Consider the following 25,888-nt stretch of genomic DNA (forward strand, 5'->3'; position numbering starts at 1 on the left):
CTCCAGGATGAGGTAATTTTATATGCCAGACTAGACTGATACTGACTAGACCCTGACAATCAGGTGAATAGCCCTATAGGTGCTTGCTGGGTGCTTGTATCTCCAAATCATTTACCTAAATATCAACATCTACCTAAAAAGGCTGACCAGAATGCATAGAAGGTTAGCTAATCCTGGCTCAGGGGCTGGAGAGAGCAGCCTAGGGCTGCCTCCCTGCCCTTCACTAGGTGAGACCTGGAATAAATGCATCTCAACCTCTGTCAACATGCTTGCACTCATGATATAGCCCCTTCCCTTTGTCTCGTCTCTTTCCTTTCTCCCTCTTCTCCTTCCCTCCTCCCTTACTATAAGCCTTGACCAATCTGGAACTTGCAGTGTAGACCAGCCTGGCCTCAAACTCACAGAAATCTACTTGTCTCTGACTCTCAAGTGCTGGGTTAAAGCCAGGCCAGCACACCTGACCTGAACAAATCTCTTAACCTTTGGCCATGTCTTTTTAGTGAGATGGCACATGTCTCTCAGTTGATTTGAGGAGGACTTGAGATAACACATATGAAACACCTAGCACAATGGGCTGGGGAAGTAGTTCTGTTGGTAGATGCTTGCCCAGCATTCATGGAGTCCTGGGTTTGGACTCCAGCACTACATTAAAATTGGGTGTGCTGAAACACACCTATAATCCCAATATTTGAGTGTGAAGGAAGGAGGATCAAAAGTTTAAGGTTATTCTCATCTAGAGAAAGTTTGAGGCCAACTCAGGCTTCATGAGACCCTGTCTCAAAACAAAGTCAAATCAAATCAAATCACCCCACAGCACAATCTATTTGTAGGTAGAAGGTCTCCAAACTGGTAGCAGTTATTTCTTAGATATCTAGTAGAGGTTCCTTATGCCATCCCTATGAGTGGGTGGAGTGACTAGGCTGTTGTGTACTTTTTTCTGGACATGCAGGGCATGCCCCATGAATTTCAGCTCATCAAAATGTGACCACCCCTGGGAGTACCCACATGGTCCCATGCACTGTTGTATCAAACATACACATAAGGGCTATAATACACTTCCTTGCTATGTACAAGTGACATGTAAGACCAAGTGCTTACTCAAACAACTAGCCTGCTCTATACAGGGTGATAAGGCTAACCTTCCGTGCATTCATCTTTATTTGTAACACTGCTGATGGAGGGGGCCTGAGTCCCTGATTTCCCTAATATTACAGTTCAAGAGATAAAGGCTCTAAATGGGAAGGAAGATGAATCAGGTATCAGGGCCCTGTAGCTATCTACACAGGTATTCTAGAGAGAGGCAGGGCTGGGCACTCAACACTCAGAGACAGTGCCACCCTAGGCCAATCCTAGAAAGCTTCTCCAAGGCCTGGCTCATCAACTCACAGTGTCAGGTGACAGTGTTCCCTGGACCATCCCTGACCAGCTGTCTGTCCAACAAACAAATCGGATAAGATGGGAGAACCTACTAGATCATGCCCTCTTCCCGGCTTCCCACAGAAATGTTTATACTGGCCTTTATGCAGCTTAAGAGAAGCTTGTTTGTCTGTTGCCAGGAAAAAATATCAATAGAACCTTCCTTCTGTCTGCCTCCTCAGCCACTATTTGCCTTATTCTCTGGGCATCAATTTATTTCCACCTGGGGAATGTTACTATCTCCTCCTGTATGTACACCACCATTAGCAATAAATACACACACAAAACAAAACAAAATACAACAAAAACCCCAGCATATGTTAGTTAAAGACGGCTTGTGCTGGCCTGCAAGCTACCTGCACCATGGCCCAGGAAAGGCTGTTGCTGCATGCTCCATTCCCTTAGAGGTGTTAGAAGTCTCAAGCATTCAGTCATCACTTTTTCCTACTTTTGGTTCCCCTTCTTGCTCATAGCAGCAGATCATATCAAAGGCCAGGTTGCTATGGTGGAGTTGGGGGAAGAGCTGGATGAACATGGACCCTGCTTGAATTCAGACTGTCCTAGATATGTTTCAGAGCCTGACAGCAAAGACTGTATGCTCCCCTCCCACTGGGCTCCCTATTTCTGAGGATGGTGGAAGTGCTTATGGGCTCTGGCTTCAGTTAGACATATGAAGGCCATAGATAGCTATGTCTTCTGAGAAGTGAATGCATGGTGACTCCCTTCTAGAGGCATCTGATCAACCAGGAATTCTTGGTGTCTTGGATGAGGAGATAGTACCACAAGAAGGCAGAAAAGGGAACACAGAATCCAGAAGCTGTCGGTCACTCTGGCTTCCACAGAGCTTTCAAAGTAGCACCTTGGCCAGCTGCTTGGTTCTTCAGGTCCATAGTCACTAGTGATGTTTTACAGGCAGCTTGGTACTGTCACCTCAACTTCTCAGAGAAAAATTGAGTGAGGGCTGGTCCTTGTTAGCAGCCTCTCTGCCCCTAAACACTGGCCACAGAGTTTTCAGGCAGGTGTTATACCACAGAGGGCCTGCCTGCTCTGTACTCCTCTGTAGTCAGAGGTCGTGGGTTAATGCAGGCATAAGGTGGCTTTTGAACTTTAACCATGATCACCATATCCTGTCCTTGTTTTGTTTCTGAGATAGCAGGTATCAGATCTCTTGGCTGGTGACCACAGTTCCCCCACTAAGCACTCTGGCCGGAAAGCCCTGGTTTTGAAGCAATTGCTGGCATGCAGGCTCTGAGAGCAGGTTTCAGATCATTTCATGTAATCTGGGTACCTGAAGGCCTTTATTTATTTATTTTTTTAAATGAGGCCACAAGTTGAGGTACTGAGAAGCATGTGTACACAGTAGACATGTACAACCCAGGCTGACATCAAAACTCAGCATCAACATCAGGAAAATCACCTATCTCCACAGGAGGTTTCTGGCCCAGATCCTTTCTCCTATCGCTTTTCTTAGGGAGGGGTAGATGGTATTCTAGGCTCTCCTGAACAGCTAAAGGAGCTGCATTTAGAGGCTGCACTGCCATGGCCACAGGGCCTGGAAGCTTGTTTGGGTCTGGAGCTTAAGCTCTTCACCCTGAATGGCCGGTATATCTGGTACCTAGAGAAGAGGCCAGGTTGTGGAGACTGGCTGTGTGTGAGCTGGGCACAGGCCAAGGGAGCCAACTACCTATCACCTCAGTTCTGAGAACAAGTGGAAATCTGGGTAGTGGTGTTTAGGACACTAAGAGAGAGGCTGCAGGAAAGTCTGAAAGATTATAAAGGACATCCATCTGCTACAGGTGAGGGCGGTGTTCCTGCTACGTATCACCAATCAAGATAAGCCAGGAATTGGGGAAAAGGCAGTTGTCACCAGGAAATCCTGTTAGGTTTCCTTGTGGGAGTGAAGCTGGATTTGGAGACTTTTCCTTGTTCTATCATTTCCAGGAAGGGTCAAAGCTTAATTCCTCTTTCATTACTTTGTTCCTCAGATTGCGTTCCTTATATTGCTTACCTCTCCCTCTAACTTTCCTGTGAGGGATGCTGGTGCAAGTCCAAGGCTCTCTTTCCCATACTTTCTCAGACTCTTGCGGTCTTTGATTGAGTTTTAAACATGGGAATAAAAGAAATGCTAAGGAAAAACTCTTATACTAACACACAACCTATAGTGTAGAAAGGTGGCTCTTTGTTCACATAGGTGAGATATAAGGACCATAGATTCCCACCAGACGGTCCCAGATCTGTGCTGGTGGCTACAGGCCAGCATGCTAGCAGTTTCCTTTCTCTGGAACAGTTCCTGATTTCCCATGACCAAAAACTACACATACAGGTCAGTAGTCTAGAAGCTTTCTGTTTCTGTTCCTACTAGAAAGAGGAAGGTGAAAGGATGAGGGAGGAAGCTAGAGAACAGTCACTTTATGCAGGTTACAGGTGTTTGTGAGAAGACACTTTCAAATCAATAGTATCCTTCTGGGCTCTTAGCTCCTAGTCTACTCACCCTTCTGTCTATGCAGCTTGCCAGGTACCAAGGGCAGAATGTAGTTTACTGCTAAAGGAAGAGGAGATACCCTGGGGAACACTGGGTCATGGGGGTTAGGGTGAACACCGATGACTACTGACCAGTATGTGTCAGAGAATTGTTTAAGGAAGGAGGGAACTGGTCCAAAGTCATAGAAGCAACAGTGAATAGGAGCTATCTTAGGTTTGGCAGTGAGGAGGTTTGTTCATGAGCTGAATTCAGTGACTTTGGTCAGAGAATACACAAGTGTGGAGATACACTTAAGCCTAAAACCTAGGCTAACAGCCTCATGAAGATTAAGTACAGCCCCTCCCATGTGGCAGAAATTGACATGATAAAGATGACAGGTAACTCCTGGCTCTATTTTGGATTCTGAGTAGGAGAGAGAGATCTCACTGTGAGTCAGAATGAGCTCACAGAAGTCTTTCACCTGAAGAAATGTTGGCCAAGCAATTTTGAGACTGTATTTGCTACTTTTTGCTTTTATAAAATATCTGACAGGAGCAACTTAAGGAAGGATTTATTCTGGCTCAGAGAGTATCAGTCCATCATAGCAGAGAAAGCATGGTAGAGCAGCCCCATCTAGACTTATTTACATGACATTGGGTCACACCTTCTAAATGTTCCACAGCTTTCAAAGTAGTGCCACAAGCCTAGGACCAAACATTCAAAACAAACTTGCCAGGGACATTTCAGATTCAGAAGGTAACATTTAGCCCTTGACCTCCAACGGCTCACTGCCATCTCACAATACAAAATGTACTTAGTTCAGCTTCAAAGAAAGACCTGTAGTCTTAACAGCCTCAACACTGTCTGAAACTTCAAAGTTTGAAGTCCCCTTTGAGACTTAAGGCATGTTCAATTGTGAGATCCTGTAAAATCAAAATTTAAACTATATGCTTCTAATATATAAAGACACTCCCACTCTAAAATGGAGGTATGAGAGTAGAGCAAAGAAAGACATGACAACAGTGAAAACATTACATCCTAGTTTCATGTCTAGCATTTGGTATTAGCCCTACCTTTATGGGCCTTCTTGCCTGATGCACATATAGGGTCTCTTTTGGACTGGTTCTACTTAGGTGCCTGTAGCTTTCCTTGGTAAATGTTCTACATTCCTGCTATCTCCAATATATTGGGGACTCCACTGCAATTTAGGCTTTCTCCTCAAATTTGCATGCATAGCCCACTAATAGACTATCAGAGAATCTGACCCTACTACACATTGCCTGGCCTCCCATTCTTTTCTCTAGATTCTTAGTGCAAATGTCCATGACTTGCAACTCTTACATTCTGCAATGCCTACAATGCCAGCACCATGTGGTTAATGTCAAGTTCTGCTGCCAGCTTGATAAGTAGCTGGGTCTTCTTGGACCACAGCTGAAGTAGGAGTGTTTATGTAGTGAAACCTGGAAAAATACTTTCTAGGTGTGGCTCTCTTTTTAAAGGAAAGTCAAAAGCATTTAGATTTTTATATTCTGAAGCCTTTGATGAAAGGGCTCTTTCCCTTAAGGTCCTTTTATTTCTTACTGTCCCAATGCAAAGCAGTTCTTTCCTTTTAGTGGCATTAATCTCTTAACAGTTTTATCTACTTTGTCCACAGTTACTTTGTATACAACTTCAGATACAATTGTGCTTCTTTCCTTGCCAAGCTAAATACTTTTATATCTTGCTGTTCTGCTTTTTTTTTCTCTGATGCTCATAAACTTGGTTAAAATTAGAGAATAGTAAGCCTGAATGCTATGCTTGGTAGGAGTGTAAAGTGAGAGAAAGATGCTTGTTCATATGGCATAGATCAGGAAACAAAGAGCACAGGCCAGAACATAAATAAATTAAAATTTATTTTTTTAAATGTATATGTGTGGATACTACATGAGGTTATGCATATCATGTGTGTGTAGGTGTTCATGGTAGTCAGAGGGTGTCTTAATCCTTGGAACTGGAGTTACAGATGGTTATCTGATGTCTGATATGAGTGCTGGTAATCTGGGTCCTCTACAAGAGCAGTCAGTGTTCTAAACTGCTGAGCCATCTCTCCAGTCCTTAGTCTATTATTTTTAAGTTCAGCATCACTCAAAGTTTCAGGGCACAAATGACACATGGCTAATTTTTTAGCCAGAATGTAACACTAATGACCTCTACTCCAATTCCTGATAAAGTCCTTGTTCCCAACCAAAACTTTAATGGGCACAGTCTATATTGTACACATTTCTAGTGGCATTCTGGCCTTGTGAACAGTTCACTAAGCTCTGCTTACAGTGTTCTACGGCTTGCTGGCTGGAATCTCCAAACCTTTCCACAGTCTTCCACAAAGGTATTAGAACCATAGTCAGATTTAATCACAACGACCCCAATTTTCTGCAATAACTATCATTTTTCATCACAAAATAATCGACAGAAGTAATTTAAGGGTAGAAGGATGTATTTTGGCTTATGGATTCATAGAGTCTCAGTATGTCAAAGGTTTGACTTTAATTGCAAAAGGCCTTTACGGAGGTGATTAAAAATCTACCAGTGTCCTCGCATGAAATGTAGATTAAGGGACACAGGGGACTGTGTAAAGATGCTGCAAGAAGGTGGCCATCTGCAAACCAGGGGAGAAGAAATCTCTGCCAGTACTTTGATCTTTGGTATCCAGCCTCCAGAACAGCAATAAATTTCATTTCCATGGTTTAAGTCAATCAATCGGTGGTCTCTTGCTGTGGCAGCCTGAGCTAATACAGTTGTCCAAGCCAAAGACTGGCCTTAGTGAAGATGCTGAATTGGCACCACACATACACTTCCCAGGAAATTTCTGACACAGCACCTTCCTGAATGTTTCCTGAACCCTGTCACTTTTTAAGAACCGCCCTACTCTGAACACTGTGCTGGGGCATTTTCCCTCGCCAGAGACAGCTAATCCTGCTTCTATGATCTTATTTTCCTGGTCTTTTGATAAGAAAGTACAAGGAACAGGCACTTAATGAGTACTTAGGAAATGGAGGTAATATCTACTCACTGTTCAGCCATATTTGGATCCATTGAATCAGTTTCAGTGGGTGTTTCAGGCAAGGAGGAGCCAGATTCTTGGATCTGGCACAATTCCTCATCAGTGATGATGTCAAACACAGCATCATCTGGTGGTCTGCAGACTGAATTTGCTCCTGGTTGGTGGAGGCAAAGCAGGAGAGAAAAAGACATACATACTATTATGCATAAGACTGGAGATAACATAGTGAAGTTAGCAGTGCTGCTATGGAGAACAAGCTGATAGAATACATTTTAAATGTTTTTTTTAACTGACTACTCTTCTATGTAGGTATGAGACAAAGACCACTAGGACATTACAGGAGAACAGAGGGACTACAGAAGATTTTGAATATACAGCCTTAAGATCTCTCTCAAAGGCAAAGTAGAAATTTCAGCTACTTCCACATTCTCTAGGACCCTTATTTAGAAGGAAAAAAAAACTATCAAAACTATATCAGAAAAGAAACTAACAAAGAAAATATATGGATCCAATGAGACCTTGCTCCATTAGATACAGTCAGAAATAATTTGAAGCAGGAGATTACCTGACTTGCATCCCCTCCCCACTTCCAGTTCATTGTTGGGCAGAACAGAGCTTCTCTCTATCCAGGGAGCTACAGGAGGCATTGGGTCTTGTGTTTGACCTTGACCACTCAATCTGAAGGCCACTGTGCCAGACAGCTACCCATAAATATGTATTGTGTTTAATATAAGGGTAAGTATGAGGCAGAAGAAAAAAAAGAGCAGACAGAAAATGAAAGAAATCAAAACAAGCAATCTCAGCACCCTAACACAGTATCACTTTGTCATTGCTGAATACCTACTGGTGAGATAGGGCAAGGGCACTTAGGCTACTAAGTAAGAACAGTTTAGCTGTCCTCTGCTTTAGAGGTAATGATTTTCCTCTCAAGTTTCTGTAACAGAGAACAAGAAGAAAAAACTGACAAAAAGGAATTTGTTTTCTGAGGCTGACAAAGGAATGGGAAATAGGCAAGGGAAATACAAAAGAATGTTCACCAAGGGACTAACAAAGACCAGAGTAAACAGAAACTATATCATGTTCATGGATTGAAATGGACATCACTTTATTAAGATGTCAAATCTCTCCAAATCCAATGAAACCCCCAATGAAAACCTCATCATGATTTATTTTTAGAAACTGAGAAACTTATTCTAAAATTTATATGTTCAATAAAGAACAAAATTGGAGGGCTTTCTTTGCCTGTCAGTAAGATGCCTTAAGAATCTATGGTAACCAGCTGGACATAGTATAAACACGCCTTTAATCGCAGTACTTCGGAGGCAGAGGCAGGTGGATCTCTGTGAGTTTGAGGCTAGCTAGTCTACACAGTGAGTTCCAGGACAACCAGGGCTACATAGAAAAACCAATTCTGTCTCAAACAACTAAAAATACCAAAAAACTAAACAACAAAAAACCATACACTCTATGGTAACCATACAGTAAGGAATTGGTGGAACGAAAAGGCACACGGGTGGTGGTGGTGCACGCCTTTAATCCCAGCACTGGGGAAGCAGAGGCAGGCGGATCTCTGTGAGTTCGAGGCCAGCCTGGTCTCCAAAGCGAGTTCCAGGAAAGGCGCAAAGCTACACAGAGAAACCCTGTCTCGAAAAACCAAAAAAAAAAAAAGAAAGAAAGAAAAAGAAAAAGAAAAAAAAGAAAAGAAAAGGCACACAGATGAACAGAATGAAAGAAAGTCTAGATACAGACTCAAATATATGAGGTCAGTTTTTGTTCTGTTGGTTGTTGTTTTCAATTGGCTTTTGGCAAATATACAAAAGTGGTGTGTGTGTGTGTGTGTGTGTGTGTGTGTGAGAGAGAGAGAGAGAGAGAGAGAGAGAGAGAGAGAGAGGGAGAGAGAGACTGGGGATTTAATCTAGTGCCTTGTGCATGCTAAGCAATCACTCTACCTCTAGCCCCCATAGAAAGGTAATTCTGAGGAAAAAAAATAGACTTTTAACTAATGGTGTTCAAAGCAAAAGATAAAACCACCCCATACTCTACTTAAATTATCATCTAATGCTCAAATTAACTCAAAACAGGTTACTGACATACACATACACACACAAATACACACAACACACATACACACACACAATCCTAAAATAATAAAAACTAGAAGAAGCCAGGTGTGGTGGCACACTTCTTTAATCTTAACACTCAGGTACCAGAGGCAGGCAGATTTCTGAGTTTGAGTCCAGCTGAGACTACCTAGAGTAACAGGACAGCTGGGCTACAAAGTGAGTCTCTGTCACAAACAAACTACTCACCCAACCACCCACTCACCCAACCAACCCCCCCCCCAAAAAAAAAAACCCAAACCCAAAACTTTTAAAAGAAAAAAAAAAAAACCTTTTGAATACAGGGGTAAGCAAAATTAGATACAATCTTAGATACATAAAAAAATTGGCCGGGCGGTGGTGGCGCACGCCTTTAATCCCAGCACTTGGGAGGCAGAGGCAGGCGGATCTCTGTGAGTTTGAGGCCAATCTGGGCTACCAAGTGAGTTCCAGGAAAGGCGCAAAGCTACACAGAGAAACCCTGTCTCAAAAAACCAAAAAAAAAAAAACAAAACAAAACAAAAAAACACATGATATAAATATTACTTTATCAAAACTACAATTTCTACTCTTCAAAAAGAAAAGCTGTAAATTTGGAGAAAACATTTATAAAACATATCTGATAAAGAATGCATATACAGAATATGTAGGACTTGCAAACTTCAGTTTTTAAAAGACTGAGAAAGATTTGAAGACCCCAATTTTGTGTGTGAAAAATCCCATTCCTGAGTGGTAGGGCCCATTGATCCATTTAAACAAGAGAGGAACAGGATTCTGAAGGTTTCTTAGCCTGCATCCAAGCTGAGATCAAAGGAGAGTTCAGAAGGATTAATTGCAGCCAGTAGTGATGGCTGAACAGAGAGAAGTCCCATTTCTGCCATCTCAGCTCTGATCCTTGGCTACTGTCTAGTAGACAGCCTGGGTCACCTATTAGGGTGATCTGGATGCAGAATTAGCAGTAATTAAATCCTGTGTCTGTTTCCTGGCTGAGATGGAGGAAATAAAGAATATATTCTCCTTGGTCATTAAGAGAAAGGGAGAAAGATACTAACTTTTGAAAAGGTACAATTACTGGTCTTACATTACCATACAACAGATAATGAATATCAGGAAGGAGGTCCTGGAGGACTGACTCTTCAATGTATGGAGTGTATTCCACTGGTAAACACACTCATATTAAATCACACTCAACCATGGCAGGAAAAAGTTACTCACTTATCAACCCCAGTAATATAAGAAAGTTTTAGGCTGGTGGTAGTATATATTTAGCATCTCTTAGACACCTCAGTTTGGGAAGTATTGAATGAAGTTTGCTCAAGTGAGAAAGCATAGTGAGAAAGCAGTGACATCTATGAACTCAGGAGGCAGAGGCCTGACCTGGGTTTCCTATGGCCTGGGGGCCTGCTTCAGCTGGTGAAACCATGGGGCTAGGCTCTTCCTGGCTTGTGCCAGAACCACTGCTATCAGGGGATCCAGGGCCTTCACCGAACTTCTGGAAGCAGGCTCGGCAGCAGCGTTCCTTCTTGCCACTGGGCTTAGTCACAGCATAGTTGTTACAGCAGTAGTAACAGAAGATTCGGCCACATATCCTGGGAATGAAACAAGCACAAGCTGTGAGGATGGTGCACAAAGGATTGTGCATCATTGAGATCTGCTAAGCACCACAACAGGTCTCTGTGTTAGGCTCCTGATGGCCCACGACTCTCCAGACCTAGCTCTGCCCTCAATGTAGAGTGTGCTGTAAGCCCATTTCATAAGATTCCAACAAAACCATCATGATGAGCTTAGTAGAGAATGGTTTACTTCCATAAGTCCTCGAGGCAGGGAGAAAAGGTCTGATTAACATCAGGCTACAGGTATGCATTCCACATTTACTGTTGGGAGTGGTAAGTCTCTAAGAGAGCACTTACCTGTTCCCAACTACCAATCTGCCCTTTCTCTTTACCTATCTTTCCTATGTGCTGATATCATCTGTGTTCTCTGGCACCATCTGCATTCCCACATAGGCTTAAGAATAGCTAAGGGTTGCTGGTCTTTGAGTATATCATATGCCTATGAGTTCTCTTAATCCCATCCACATTTCCTTTCAGGGGCCCTTGAGTGTCCTGCTAGGAAGCAAAGTGCTTTTCCTAGATAGATAGTTATGGTGCCCACACTTATCTCAGATCCCTCACCAGAGCCATCTGTCCTGATCTGGTGAGTTGTCTGTTGCTAACCTGCAGTGGTGCCGCCGCACTATCCAGCTGAACTCCCGCTTGCAGTCATGGCAGTGGTTGGCCTCCATGTCCCCAAGACATTTCTCTTCAGCACTAAGCTTTTGCTGGAATTCCAGTGCATCAGACTTTTGCCAGAGTGCATCTTTGTCCCTGCAATAATACATTTTAAGAATCCATGAGAAGCAGAGAATGACCCCTGCTTCATTTTAGAAAGCTGATATCAAATGTTCCAGGCCGTAGAAGCTAAATCACTTTCCTTGTAAATGACCCTTCCCCAAACACAGGAATCCAAAACACAGGCTCTCTGCTGACATCTCCAAAGGAGCCCCCAAACATTGGTTCTTTGACCCCATGTATGTGAGAGCATGTAAGAGGCACATGATATATACACAAGGCTGTGTCATCCACAAGGAACTGCCAGCACTGATATATCATTCAGGTATCTAACACCAAAAACAAATTACTACTGGTAGTAGTATGCTATCAAGTTGATAATGGGCATACTATGAGTGTGCATGCAATAAGCAATTTGCCTGCATGTATGTCTGTGTACCATGTGTGTGTAGTGCCTGTGAAGTGTGAAGAGGGTATCTGATCCCCTAGGATTGTAAAGATAGTTGTGAGCTGCCTTGTGGATGCTGAAAATTGAACCCGGGTCCTCTGGAAGTGGTTAAGGGTTAGGAACATAGAGATGGCTGGCTTTTTTCACAGATACCTAAATTGTAAGAAGACAGGCTGACTCATCTTCTGGACCAGCTTGTTCTTCCAGCTAGTCCACAGCATCTGACCTCTATGTCCCTAGGAAGCCAGATACTCACACCCTCGAATGTGAGAATGCTACTTGGTTTCTCTACCACATTCCTCAAGAAAATATCTGGAATTCTAATGAGTGAGTAGGTCTAGGCATGGTATACTCATGACTGCTACCACCACAAGCAGAAGTGAGTGAGATCTTATCTGCCTTGGGTTTTATCAAGTGTCTCTTGACACATTCATTTTTCAAGGTATAGTTGTGTAAGAGCTCTTGTCTTGGAAGCTGGGTGTGGTAGTATACATTTTTAATCCCAGAACTCAGGAGGCAGATAGACAGGTAGATTTCTGTGAGTTTAAGGCCAGACTTATCTACATAGGGAGTCTCAGGCTAGCCAACGCTACATAGTAAGACCCTGTCTTAACATAAAATACAGCAAAACAAAGCAAAAAGATTCCTTGTCTTTTTTGATATGGAGTGTTCATAGATAAAGTAATATGTCTGGGTTTTGCTTCAAAGCAATCTAGAGGTGGGAAAACAAAAGTGGTCATGGGTTGATTCCTGTTGAGGCTGAATGATGCAGAATTGTTATAACTTGAGCTTGAAATATGTGTTTGATCTCTTTGCCCCCCCCCCAAAGCTTGTGGTGATATAGATATATAGGAGGATATAGAGATGATAAGATAAAAGGGTAGATTAATGAACCTACTTTTAAAGAACAACTTGTTTAAAATGTTTACATTGCTATAAATTTTAGTTTATTGATACAAACTTGAAGTTAACTTTGCTATACTGTATATATATATTTCTATTCTTGTTTGAGGTATTATGTTTATGTAACTCATTTAAAATTGTAATGGATAATTAAGAAATAGATTAATAATTAGCCATCTATGATAATCATATTTGTAGCCATGTTAGTTAAGTCTTCTAGGTATACATAGATATATTTCAGATAGATAGGTAATCTTCAAACATTTCATAGACCTAGAGAATATGGCATTTAAATAACTTAAAATTCTGTTGACATGAGACACAATTGCTCCTGGCTGCACCAACTGATCCCGAGAGAATGTTGGGCTTCTAAGACATTTCCATTGGGAAGTTTGTCTTTTTGGCACAAAATGGCCTACTGGGCAAAGAACTGCCCTTGCCTTGACTGCTGACAGTACAAATATAATGCTGTCCTTTCTGGACAAGCAGGACACAAGGAAAGCGACCACTGCACTCTGCCAAGACAGGGTAAGATGGTCTCTCAGAATTCCTGCTTCTGAAAATGGTCTGTCAGATACTCTAGGCCTGTAGCCAATTTAAATGCACCAACAATGCTGAGAAACATTAGGTGACTGTCCAGGCTGCCAGCTATCTTGGTCTACTCTTGCAAGATTCCTGAAAGTTGCTTGCAACCATCTACCATTTCTCAGGTACCATTATGTTCCTTCTCAGGTCTTTGATGAGGTTGAAAAGTAGATAGTTTTAATTTCCTCAGTTATGATAAAAGATAAGTTAGATATAAAACCTTAAACTCACAAATATAAGATAGATAGGACATCTTCTTTAATATTGTAACTGTAATTCTTGCTTGATAATTGTTTTGTTATATGTAATTTTACCATGTTAAAGTTAAAACCTTCCTTTTTAAAAAAAGAAGAAAAGGGGAAGTGCTGTGGATATCGTTCTATATAAATAAAACACTGATGGCCAGTGACCAGACAGGAAGTATAGGCGGGACAAGGAGAGAGGAGAATTGGGGAAACAGGAAGAAGCGGGGAGACACTGCAGCCACCGCCAGGACAAGCAACATGAAAAGACACCGGTAAGCCATCAGCCATGTGGCAAGGTATAGATTTATAGAAATGGGTTAATTTAAGATATAAGAACAGTTAGCAAGAAGCCTGCCATGGCCATACAGTTTATAAATATTATAAGCCTCTGAGTGATTATTTTATACGTGGATTGTGGGACTGCGGGGCTTGGGGAACCTGGAGAGAAGCCCTCCAGCTACATTGTGGTGCTATTTGAGGAAGCCATGGAACTTTTGGGATGGAAGGCATGGCTGGTGGAGGTGGGTTATTAGCAGTCTCTACTTTCTCATCTGCTAAGACATGGACTGAACCAATCCCACTGTCATGCCTTGCCTGCCAAGACTGACTGAAACTGTCTGGACTCCGAGCCAAAATAAATCTTTCCTCTCTTAAGTTGATTTTGTCAATGTTTTGTCACAGAAAGGAAGGAAGGAAGGAAGGAAGGAAGGAAGGAAGGAAGGAAGGAAGGAAGGAAGGAAGGAAGGAAGGAAGGAAGGAAGGAAGGAAGATACAGTTATAGTATTTTATCTTGCATTTTTAATTCCTTTAAGAAAAAGTTAAAGTTGTGAGTGACTTGTAAGCATTTAACAACCAAGACATTTCACATAAAAACCCAGCTTCCCACATCTGTCTTGGGAAGTAAGGCACCATGGCTACTTTTGAGTGGCAAGAGTGGAACAGGCTGGGTCCCTCAGAGTCCCTTCTAGTTTGGTTCCCACATAGACACTGCTGCTAGGTCCCTACAGGGAGCCCCAATCCTAGGAAAGTGGGACAGTACAAGAGGAGAAGGTTCACTGGAGATGGGGAAATGACCAAAGTTACTAAATGTCATTTTATTGTCATTCTTTGCCAGGCATCCAGAATTTGAACATAATCCTGCGAAAAACCCACACGAAAACCCAAACCACTGGTACATTCAGGGAGATCCAGCCTTCAAGACTGCCAAAGCCTAGCTGGATCCTGCAGACATATGGCTCCCTGACAGTACACCATTGGGCAGAACTTGAGGAGAAGGGCCCATTTCCATTGAACTGTCATTTTCAGAAATGTTTTTTTCTGAGAAAAGCCAATCCTAGACAGGGTCCCCAACTGCCTCACACTCACCTGAGCAGCTCTATCAGCCGTTCCTCAAGGTATTTCTTGGTTCTGTTCAGGTCGTCTAGGTCTGCAAGCAATTTCTGGTCATTCCTTTCCCTGTTTGTTACCTCCTGGCAGAGTTTGTTGTAATATTCTTGGATTTTTGATGTGGCTTTTTCAAGTTCCTTCTGAGTTCTGGGAAAGGAGAAATAATTTTTCCTGGTTAGCTCTGATATTCAGCTTCCTGGAATCTCTGGGCTCTCCTGGCCTTCAATAAGAGGTTCTGCTGTCCTGTCGGCCTTTCCCTCTCATGATGAGGCATGACCTACCTGCTCACTGGTTATGCATTATGTTACAATCTGAGACTCTCCCTACCTCCCCCTCAAACATGAAGGGGTATTCTGAGATGGCAGAGACATTCCAGGATGCTAACATATTTAGTGAGTGAGACATGACATTCCTGTAGGGATTTCTGGACAAGAGTTGAGGTTGGCAGGCGCCAGATGGGAAAAGGCTTATGGGGTGGTAATGGAGGATGAACAGGGGTGAAGAGTCAGGACATAAAGGAGAGGTGTGGTCTCTCAAAGGTGGTTATAAAGAAGGACCTTGTTCTCAGGTGTCTTTAGGACTCTGCCTTGAGGAGGGTGCTGGGCCTTTAGTAGGTCTTCTATCCGATAAGTCCTCCAATCCCCTGAAATTCTGTCTTGGGCCCGTGGAATCTTAGCATATGGCAGAGGGGGCTGGTGGAGCTGTCTGTCTGTCCAACCCCATGCATTCCACATGTAGTTTAACTATCCCCTTATGTGGCAATTTCTAAGGATGTTAAAAAAAAAAACCCAAGACCCAGTAAGGTATTTGTAAGAACTCCATTAAATAGAGGTTCTATGAAAAGTCTACATTGTTTGCATACTTTCCAGTCAAGTCTAATACATAGCTATCAGGGGTTATTTATTATTCAATGTCCACAAAATGATTTCAGGGTACATAACACAAAACATCAAGGGAGGTCTAATCCTAGGCAGATGAACTGTGCAATTCTGAGCAGCTAAAACAAATCTTCTGAGATCTTCCACATAACCATTTTTACAGCATTTTGTTTTGTTTTTTGAAATAGGGTCTCATTACGTAGCTCTGGCTGGCTTGGAACTTGCTATGTAGACTAGGCTGGCCTCAAACTCAAAGAAATCCACCTGCTTTTTGCTCCCCCGAATGCTGGGATTAAAAGCATTTACCACAGTAGAGCTGACCCTGTTGACAGGCCTGCAGGTAATCCCCCTTCCCCCTTCCTACCCTGTGAAAGTGCATGGGAGATCTGGGACCACCCCTCCTCTACCATATGGTAGAGTGAGTAAGGGAGAGAATACCTCCCCTCTCCCCTCGCCACCTGTGGTGGGTGGGAGAGCTGTTCCTGGGGTCCTGAGAATGGGAGACTCGGCACTGTACCTCACCCATACACTACTGGTAGAGCTGACTCTATTGGAGTGGGGTGAGGTGAGGGGGTGTGGCACAGGTGAATTGGCCTGGAGGGCATGAAAGCAGGAGAGCTGACACTTCCATCAGCCATGTGGAGGCATGGATGAGGGAAAGATATCCCTCATCACCCCTTGCCACCTAGCCTAGGGGCATGAGAGCCGGAGAGCTGGTCCTGCCCTTCATTGGCTGCAGCACATAAGGGAGCAGGCCCTACAACTCACCTGGGGAGCACACTAGAGCTGACCCTGGTGGGGGTCTGGGTGAGCCAGTTCTGTGGATGTAAGAGCAGGACAGTTGCACCTGCCCCTCTCTCATATGCCATGTGGTAATGTGGATGTGGGGAACAGTGCCAACTGCAGCAGGCAAGAGAGCTGGGCAAGAGAACGGAGGAGCTGGTCCCATCTCTTACCAACTGCAGCATTTGGGACATATAATTGGCCTAGGCAAAACAGTAGAGTTGGCCCTGGTGATGTGAGTGTGGGTGAGCAAGGCATGAGAGCAGGAGAACTGGTCCTGCTGCCTGCTGCTTTGGGTGAACTAGCTGGGGCAGTGCTGGAGCGCCCTGGTGGTGATAATGAGAGAAACCTAGTGGGCTGACCAACCCAGTTATTATGCAGGCCCAGAAACAGGGCTATGAAGTAGCCCACCCCAACATCTACCTCATCTATGAACTGCTGGAAGGGCTGGATCTGCAGATCCAAAGCTATAGGATCCTCATGACACAAGACAACAGGATATTCAGGAGGAGTCCCAGTGAGGGCCCAGTATCTGTAGAGTAGTAGAAGCCAGAGGTCTTGAATCAGACCAGTGATCCACTGCAAACACTCACATGTAAAGATGTATGAACTAATGGGTATACTGTGTGACTCACTGGGCCACACTACAGCTTCCACACCAAAATTTTTTCTTTTCCTTCTTCTTCTTTTTTGTTTTGAGGCTATACTTTTACTTTTTTGGTGCACCACGTGGGGTGGGTGGGTGGGTGGGAAGAGTCACCAAGAGTCACAAGGGCAGAAAATGGGGTTGAGGGGATGGGGAGATGAGTGAGATTGGATGCATGATGTAAAATCCACAAAGAATCAATAAAGTTTTAAAAAATATGCCAGCGTACCTAGCTTTCATTCTTACAGCATTTAAAAATAGCAGTTCAAATGTGTCCTCTGTTTAAATCACATGAACAAGACCTGGCTAGGAGCTGTCACTGGGCTTCTTCACTGAATCCAGACCTAAGCAGGAAGGCAGGAGGTAGGAGAAAAGGCATGCGTACAGGCTCAGGACAATCTGATAAATTTACTTTTGCTGGTGGCACCCAAGGGATCCTCTTCCTGATCAACTGTTCTTAGCAGGTCCTAGCTACACCATCTTGGCCCCATCTCCAGAAGCAGGCTCAGGTTTACAACTCCACATGGCCTCAAGCTGAAAGTGATAAACTAACTGAGAAGAAACTAAACCCTCTCACAGGACTGTTGGGAAGACTAAATAGGTAATTATAGGTTAAACATCCCTAATTTGAAAATCTGAAATCCAAACTGCTCTGAAATATGAAAACAATGCCCTTATGCTCCCAAGCCTTTCAGCTAAAGATGCTCAGCCTGCACAAGCAGCATTTAGAACAAGCCATACTACAAGCAGGACTCAATGCTGGTTGTTATTCCCATTATTCTCATGCTCTAACTGTGCTTGCTTTTAGTTTTTTGGAAACATGCAGTTAGTGTGTACCTTGCTGGAGGTAAAAAGCTGCAGCAGATAAAAGGCACATTGCCTCCTGTGAACTATGGCAGGAAGATAGCTGACTTTTCTGTGGCAAGCCTTCCGGCCCCTGTGCTTTCCACTGGCACGACTTTTGCACGATTTCCCCATCTAGTACAAGTGGCTGACTTTCTAAAATGAGTGCACCTACCTACTCCCTGAAGATCACCAGTGGCTGTGTGGGTGACCCAGTGACTGACCTTTCTAGGCTTATTTGAAGAGTAGTGCTTTCTTCGTCTTTGTGCTGCAAAGTGGCCTGGCACTCTGCAAGGTGGCTGCTGGTACAGTTCAGCTTCTCCTCCATGGCTGCCTTGGTGACCTGGTGTAAGATATGCAGGAGAAGACACAAACTTACAAAGCTTACCCTCCATGGAAGAAGAGACTGGTACGCTACTCACACTTCCTGACAGGGCCACTTGTAAGGGGAAGGTTTTGTGCTCATGAGGTCAGAAATCTATTTATGGGGCATGATCTGATCTTCAGTGGGGTGCTAGCGTGCAATGACATGGAGTGAGGTTACCAGTGGGACCAGTGTCACTTCACTGGTACTAGAGAATGTCAACAGAGGTGACTAAGAACAATTTCCTTTTAGCCCAAAGTCTAGGGAGGGAAAAGAGTCATGACATAGACTTGGGACATTGTTCTAACCAATGACAGTCTCAGTTTGAGAACTGGCAGCATTTTGAGGAGCATCTGACAACAGTGTAGAAAAAGCACACCAGATCCCCTTGATAGCAACCCTGCCAGACCTACCTTCAGCTCCTGCATAGCCTCCTGAGTCATTTGTAGCTGCTGGCTTTGCTCTTCTAGCTGGGCCCTGAGGCGCCCACACTCTTCATTGGCTGTCTGGAAAGAATGAGAAAGACATCATGCTGTGGGATAATACTCTTGTACACTGTAAAGATTTGTCACTTGAATTAGTTTAATAAAATGCTGACTGGCCAGTAGCCAGGCAGGAAGGATAGGCAGGGGGACCAGACTACGGGAATTCTGGGAACAGGAAGGGTGGAGTCAGGAGTCACCAGCCAGACACAGAGGAAGCAAGATGAGAATGTCGCACTGAGAAAAGGTACCAAGCCACATGGCTAAACAAAGATAAGAATTATGGGTCAAGTAGAAGAGCTAGTTAGTAATAAGCCTGAGCTACAGGCTGTGCATTTATAAGTAACAATAAGCCTCAGAGTCAATTAATTAAGAAGCAGCTGCCAGGTATTTGGGAACAGGCAGGTGAGAGAGAAACTTCTGCCAACATATGGCTGGCAAGAATTTCCACATAAAACCTGAGAAAGCTTAAAAAAGGATTCTAAGCACACAAAAACAGAGTCAAACTCAGCTTCTTGGTAACCACTTTTTCTCTGGTGGGTTCTGTTTGATGGTGGCGAGCAGAGGCATGGCTCCTTTAAGAGATGGCTTCCTGACTAAGTGTTAGCGGCAAAAACTGCACAGCTCTTTTAGAGGCCCTGCTGCCAAACACTTATATGGTGTTTATGAGCAGCTGGCGTCTGCAACTCAGTGGTCGTGATGTGGACCTAAAACCTCCCCAGAGTTGGGGGCAATACACGTGTGTGGCTCCTGCCAGTACCTCTGCCATGAAGCTAGACTCTCAGGAAGCCAAGGGATGGGGTAGAACCAGCCACTTTAGTCCTGGTCATGCCTGCTTAGCAGATTAAATGCTCATGTGATCAGAAAAAGACAGAGATATGCAGTAAGGACAGAATCAGACAAAACAAAAAACAAAAACAAAAACAACAACAACAAAAAAACCTCTAAACAGTTCACAGTTTAAAATATACATAAGCTTGGGAGAGAAAAGAGAAGGTATAGACAGTCATAAAAAAGAAATATATAGTTTTAAAATAATAAAGTCTTTAAAAAGGAAGTAAAATAATATTTTAAAAAGGCCACATAAAGATGGAAGATACACAGAGAGTCTGGATACTGTATGTTATTGTGTTGTCTTTGAATTGTTTGACTGCTGTATGAGCAACAGCTGATAAGAGACATTTGATTATAAATGTTGCTGGATTAATTCAACCTATATATTTTGAAAATGGCTTGACTTCAAAATAAGTCAAGAGATATGCTACTTTGGGGAAGAGGTTATGCTTTTATTGCTACAGGAAATGAGACGCTGTGGATTCATTCTGTGTTTAAAAAAAAATCAGATTTGGTTAAGGAAGACTCCCTGAAAAAATCTCCAATGGGAACAGATGGCCCAGATGATCCAACCTTTTGGGGTGCCTCTGTTGCAGTTTCCTCTGAGTTCTGAATCCAGAAAGGCTTCAAGGTAGCTGGCTGAGATAATCCAGCCTCACAGACTACTCCAGCTAAGACTTAACCATTACCCTAAATTTTCTCAGTGTTCCCCAGGGATTACCACCACCACCCCGCCCCCTGCCGCTCAAGCAGCAGGAAATAGTCTAGAGAACTACACCGACATTCCCAAAAACAAATTATGAATGTTTGTCATCATTTAGGGGGGTTGGTTACAAGTAGTTATAGATAATGGTCAGGAAAAAAGCTAAACAAAGATTAGATTCAGGGATCTTGTTCTGAAAAGAAGAGACGGAATACAGAAATGATAGGATAAAAGGGTAGAACTTTAATCCAAAAAAAAAAAAAACCTATTAATCTTACATATTTTACATTGGTATGGATTTTAGTTTATTGATATAAATTTAAAGTTAATTTTGTTATACTGTATGTATATTTCTGTTCTTGTTTAGGGTATTGTGTTTATGTAGCTCATTTAAAAATGTAATATATAATTAAGAAATACAGATTAATAGTCATCTATAATAGCAAAATTATAGTAATGTTAGGCATGTTTTCAAGTTCATATAGAGATATATTTCAGATAGACAGGCAATCTTCAAAAACTTCAAAGACCTATAGAATATGGCATTTAAAATGTTTTAAGAACTTAGACTTTTCTTGACAGTGAGACACATCTGTTCCTAGCAGCACTAATTACTTCAAAAGGATGATGGGCATCAAAGAAACTCCATATGAACTTTGTTTTATTTATGGCAAAAGCTAGTCATGTAGGCAAAGAAAGTGCCCTTGCCTCAACTGTTGACAGTATGTTGTACAAATTGTACAAGCAGGGCACAAAAGAAAGTGACTGCAGAACTTTGCCAAGACAAGGTGGGGCAGCCCTTCAAAAATCCTGCTTCAAAGATAAGGCTGTCAGATATGCTAGGCCTGTAGGCTGAAGATGGATGCCCCAATGTTACAGAGAAACTTTGGGTGACTGTCCAGGCAGATGTCCCTGTCACTAGGTAACATTACATCCTTCTGGGGTCTTTGATGGAGTTGAGGACTAAATAGTTATAACTATTGTTTTCCTTAGTTATGATAGAAAGTAAATTAGATACAAAACTTTAGGCTCACCAAGATAAGAAATGTAATTGAAGTATTTTCTCAAATTTTGTCAAATGCAAATAGACTGGATATTGTTACTATAATTCTTACTTAATAACTGTTTTTGTTTTACTATATTAAGGTTAAAACTTTCTTTTTTAATTAGACAAAAAAGGGGAAATGCTGTGGGATAATGCTCTTATACACTGTAAAGATTTGTCACTCAAACTGCTTTAATAAAACATTGTTTGGCCGGGCGGTGGTGGCGCACGCCTTTAATCCCAGCACTCGGGAGGCAGAGGTAGGCAGATCTCTGTGAGTTTGAGGCCAGCCTGGGCTACTGAGTGAGTTCCAGGAAAGGCACAAAGCTACACAGAGAAACCCTGTCTCGAAAAACCAAAAAAAAAAAAAAAAAAAAAAAAAAAAAAAAAAAAAAAAAAAAAAAAAAAAACATTGTTTGGCCATTAGCCAGGCAGGAAGTATAGGTGGGGTGACCAGACTAGGAGAATTCTGGGAGGAGGAAGGAAAGAGTCAGGAGTCACTAGCCAGACACAGAGGAAGCAAGATGAGAATGTCACACTGAGAAAAGGTACCAAGCCACGTGGCTACATATAGATAAGAATTAAGGGTTAATTTAAGAGTAAGAGATAGTAATAAGCCTGAGCTACTGGCCCAGCATTTATGAATAATAATAAGCCTCAGAGTCAATTATTTAAGAAGCAGCTGCCGGGTATTTGGGAACAGGCAAGTGGGAGAGAGAAACTTCCACCTACAGCATCATAAGAGAGAGGTTGTTACTCTGAGACTCCTTCACCTTTATCACCCAAATGATTTCCAGAAACACAACTGCACTGCTTCCCAAAGTGGCTCTTCAACAAGCTTCTTCTCTACTGGTAACAAAATACTTTCAAGTTTACAAGGGAAAGAGTCTCACCTTGTTCCTCAAACAGAATTAATTTCTGCAAGAGAAAAAAGTAGCCCATAAGCCTCATGGGGCTTCATGGGGTGGGGAGGGCACTCTTAGGAAAGGGTAGGAAAGAGTGCAGAGTGGCCTGAGAGCACAGAGGCCTAGGTACAGGCCCACTAGGATACATACTGAAATCAAAGTACTGTGGCTACTTGTCCATGTTCTTATCTACCATTCTTTAGCCCCTTTTCTTCATGCAGTATCAAAGATTCATGGTCTACTGGGTCTCAGATTTGTCTGCTTTAAGGGCCTTGTTTTTCTAAACTGAACCAGTTCCATACACCCTGTCAGCCATCAGAATAGGATCCACAGAAGCTGATTATTTAGCAAGGACTAGAGTCAGGACTCAAGATGTCATAGACTGGTGACCTTATGAAGGATGGGCTCCAAAATATAAGGCAGGGCTAGAGGCTGGAACTTATGTGTGGAAGGGCCTATACACAAACACACAAAAGAGGGAGCAGCAGAAGGGTGTATGCACTCTTTGAGCTGTTGCTGCCTGCTACCTTGTGGAGATATGGAAATGGGCTATTAGATCTGCTGAGAATTCAAACAAAGTCACAAAACTGAATTTGTGTACATCAGTTCTGTCAATGTTGGCTACAAATTTTTAAAAAGTTCTGTGTGGGTCAACATCTGCCATGGCCAAAGTGGAGGCTCCTAAGTGGAGTTATTACTCTCCAATGCTCTGCCTGATGTGTTTCTGCAAAGAAATGTGAGCTACCAAAGTTGAATGGAACCAGGACATTCTCTGGTCTTCACCTTTTTCTTGCTGCAGGGCCATCTAATTGTGGAGCCACCAGGTATACCTTGAGAGATGGCTAAAGCTGGGCTTACCTTCAATCTGTTCTGGTGGTCCATAATCTCAGCACTTAATTGGAACTTGAGGGCATCTCGCTCCTGGTGTGCAGCTTCTTGGAGGCTCTGAGCCAGCTGCTCAGCCTGAGCCAGCTGTGCCTGTAGACCAGAGAATGAACTAGCTGCCTCCTCAGCTGCCTTAAGCTTTTCCTGCAAGCTCTCCTTCTCTTGCTTTAGTCCCATCACTTGAAGCTCCAAGCCCTTTTGTTCCCGTAGTGCTGCCTCTTTGGAGTCCCGGAGCTCCTGGGTCAAGCTGGCCAGAGCCCCCTCCATCCGATCCTTCTCGGCTGTCAGGGCACAGACCTGTATGCCAAGCTCAGCTGTGTCTGTGTTGGCTCGATGCAGCTGGTCCTGTAGTTCTGCATGCTCCAGGTGGGCTCCCTCAGAGCTGCACCTCACCTGTGACAGCTCTGCCTGCAGAGCTCGTAGCTCTTGCTCCTGCTTCTGGGCCTTGTAGATGCTCTCCTCCTGCAGTATCCCTTCTCGCTCTGAGCACTGTAGCAGTTCCTGAACATGGGCCCTATTGAGGGCTTCATTCTGCTCTTTCAGTTGTTGCACCAGGGTCTTGTGCTCCCTCAGGACCGCCTCAGCCACACCCAGCTGGCTCTGTAACTTGTCTCGGTCACCTAAGGCGACTTGGAGCTTGGCCTGGAGGTCCACCACCTCATTCTGTAACCGCTGGGCCTCCCCCTGGTGAACTTCTAGCTGTGCTTGAGACAGGGCCAGTTGGGCTGTGTTGAGTTGTGGTAGGCTGAGTCCCTGGTGGCCTTTTTCTGCAGAGAGGGCCTCAATCAGCTGAATCTGCTGCTGGCACTGGTTCTCAAGAGCCCTGAGCTCCTGGTCCTGGGCTTCTGTCCGAAGCCGGCACTGATCTGCTTCTTCCTGCAGCCGCCGGCACTCACCCTCCTTACTCTGCAGGGCAGCTTCCTTCTCTGCCACCTGGGCCTTCATAGTCTCCTTGGCTTTCCTCACAGCCAAGAGGCTTGCTTCCATTTGGTCTCCCAGGTGCCGGATGCTGGCCTGCTCAGCTTCCAGGGAGGCTAAGGAGCCCTGGATGGCTGTCTCTCGCTGCTGCAGTGCCTTGTAATCTGTTTGCAAGGCTTGAAGTTTTCCTTCTAGGAGCTGGTTGCGCACAGCCATGTTCTGCAGCTCCTTCTGTAGCTCCTGGTTGACCTTTTGCAATTCCTCCTGATCTCCCCCTGGCACTGTGGTATTGTTTAGCTGTTCTTCCTGGAGGTATTGCTGCCCCTCTTCTGGAATCTCCCCAGCCTGTGGTGGGACAGAGCTTAAGGAGGCCAGAGCCTCCCTATTCTTGTTGGCCCCATGCACCTCAGCTAGCTGCTCCAGTGTGCCCACTTTCTGGCTGAGACGGTCTCTGTCCTGCATAAGGTGCTTCTTCTGCTCCTCCAGGTCGCTCACAAGCTGACTCACCTGTGCTAATTGGGTCTCTAGAAGTTGCAGGTGCCATGTCAGAGACTTGGCCTCCTGTTCCAGCAGCTGCTTTTCTTCTCGATGCTGCTTTTCTTGCTGCCTGGCTTCTGCCAGCTCCTCCTCCACAGAGCTCAAGTGGCCCAGGGATTCCTGTAGTTGTCGCCGGAGCTGAGCTGACTCTTGCTTCTTCCCAGCTAGCTCTTCCTGAAGTGGAGCCACATCCTTCACTAAGTACTCTAGGCCAGCTCGGGCCTCCTCCTTCAGCTGTAGTTCCTTGGCCAGCTGCTCTAGCTTGATATTCTGCTGCCTATTGAGTTCCTGGGCCTTGGTGTTTTCTCCTTCTAGGGCTTCAAGTTTTCCCTTCAGTTCCTGGAACTTTAGGGCCATGTCGGCAGGAACTGGCTCTTGAAGAAACTTTGTGTCCTGAGCTGGATTTGCTGCTTTCTCAGTCCCAGCTAGGCAATCTGAAAGGCTGGCTAGAAGCTGGTTATTCCTATCCAGAGAGTTTCTCACAGCCTCAAGTTCCTGTGCCATGGTCTCAAGCTGCAGGGCTAAGTGGCTGTTCTCTTTCTTGTCTACATTCAGCTCCGAGGCCTGCAGACATTTCTGTAGCTTCTTCACTGTAGCCATGGTGACTTCCCCCTGCTTCCGGAGCTCTGCCACCAGGCCCAGGAGGCCAATGGTATCCTCCACTGTAGGGTACCCTTTCTCCTTTTCTACCTGAAGCTGCTCCCCTTGCCTGCTGATCATCACTCGAAGTGCTTGGTTCTCCCTGTCTAGCTGCTGTACATGGTCTTGTAGCTGTTTCTCCCGAACCTCCAACTGGTCCAGCTCCAGTCGCATCTCATCAAAACCTTCTAGTGCTTCATTGTTTAGAGAACTATTTAGGTCAAAACTGGAGGTCATCTCTTGAGTCTAAGGGGAAGTAAAGGACAGGAGGCTTTTTAGAATGAAGCTGCCCAACTATTTGGATAAGTTTTTTTATTTGATGAAAATAAAAGTAAAAACAAAGGTATTACCTAACCTAAGGTAAGCTTTTAGAGCCGTGTTCAAAGCATCTGCCACAAAGGTCTGAGCACATTCAAGGTTCCACAAACCCCACTGATAAGCAGACTTACATCTCTATCCAGCCTCCATCAGCTTTATGAGTTTAAAGGACATTGGTTCTTAGAAAATCTAAAC

The 25,888-nt window shown here is 43.9% G+C and overlaps 1 protein-coding gene across 1 annotated transcript in view; it reads right to left on the reverse strand.

The window, feature by feature from the left end:
* Positions 1–25,888, reverse strand: part of Fyco1 (FYVE and coiled-coil domain autophagy adaptor 1) — a 91,499-nt gene that overhangs the window by 32,550 nt on the left and 33,061 nt on the right. Inside the window, 7 exon segments of the mRNA XM_028860586.2 lie at positions 6,927–7,071; positions 10,394–10,605; positions 11,233–11,382; positions 14,893–15,060; positions 18,288–18,406; positions 18,841–18,933; positions 23,255–25,621. Coding sequence (XP_028716419.1) covers positions 6,927–7,071; positions 10,394–10,605; positions 11,233–11,382; positions 14,893–15,060; positions 18,288–18,406; positions 18,841–18,933; positions 23,255–25,621 — 3,254 coding nt within the window.

Source organism: Peromyscus leucopus, chromosome 7, assembly GCF_004664715.2.
Source record: "Peromyscus leucopus breed LL Stock chromosome 7, UCI_PerLeu_2.1, whole genome shotgun sequence".
Taxonomy (NCBI): domain Eukaryota; kingdom Metazoa; phylum Chordata; class Mammalia; order Rodentia; family Cricetidae; genus Peromyscus; species Peromyscus leucopus.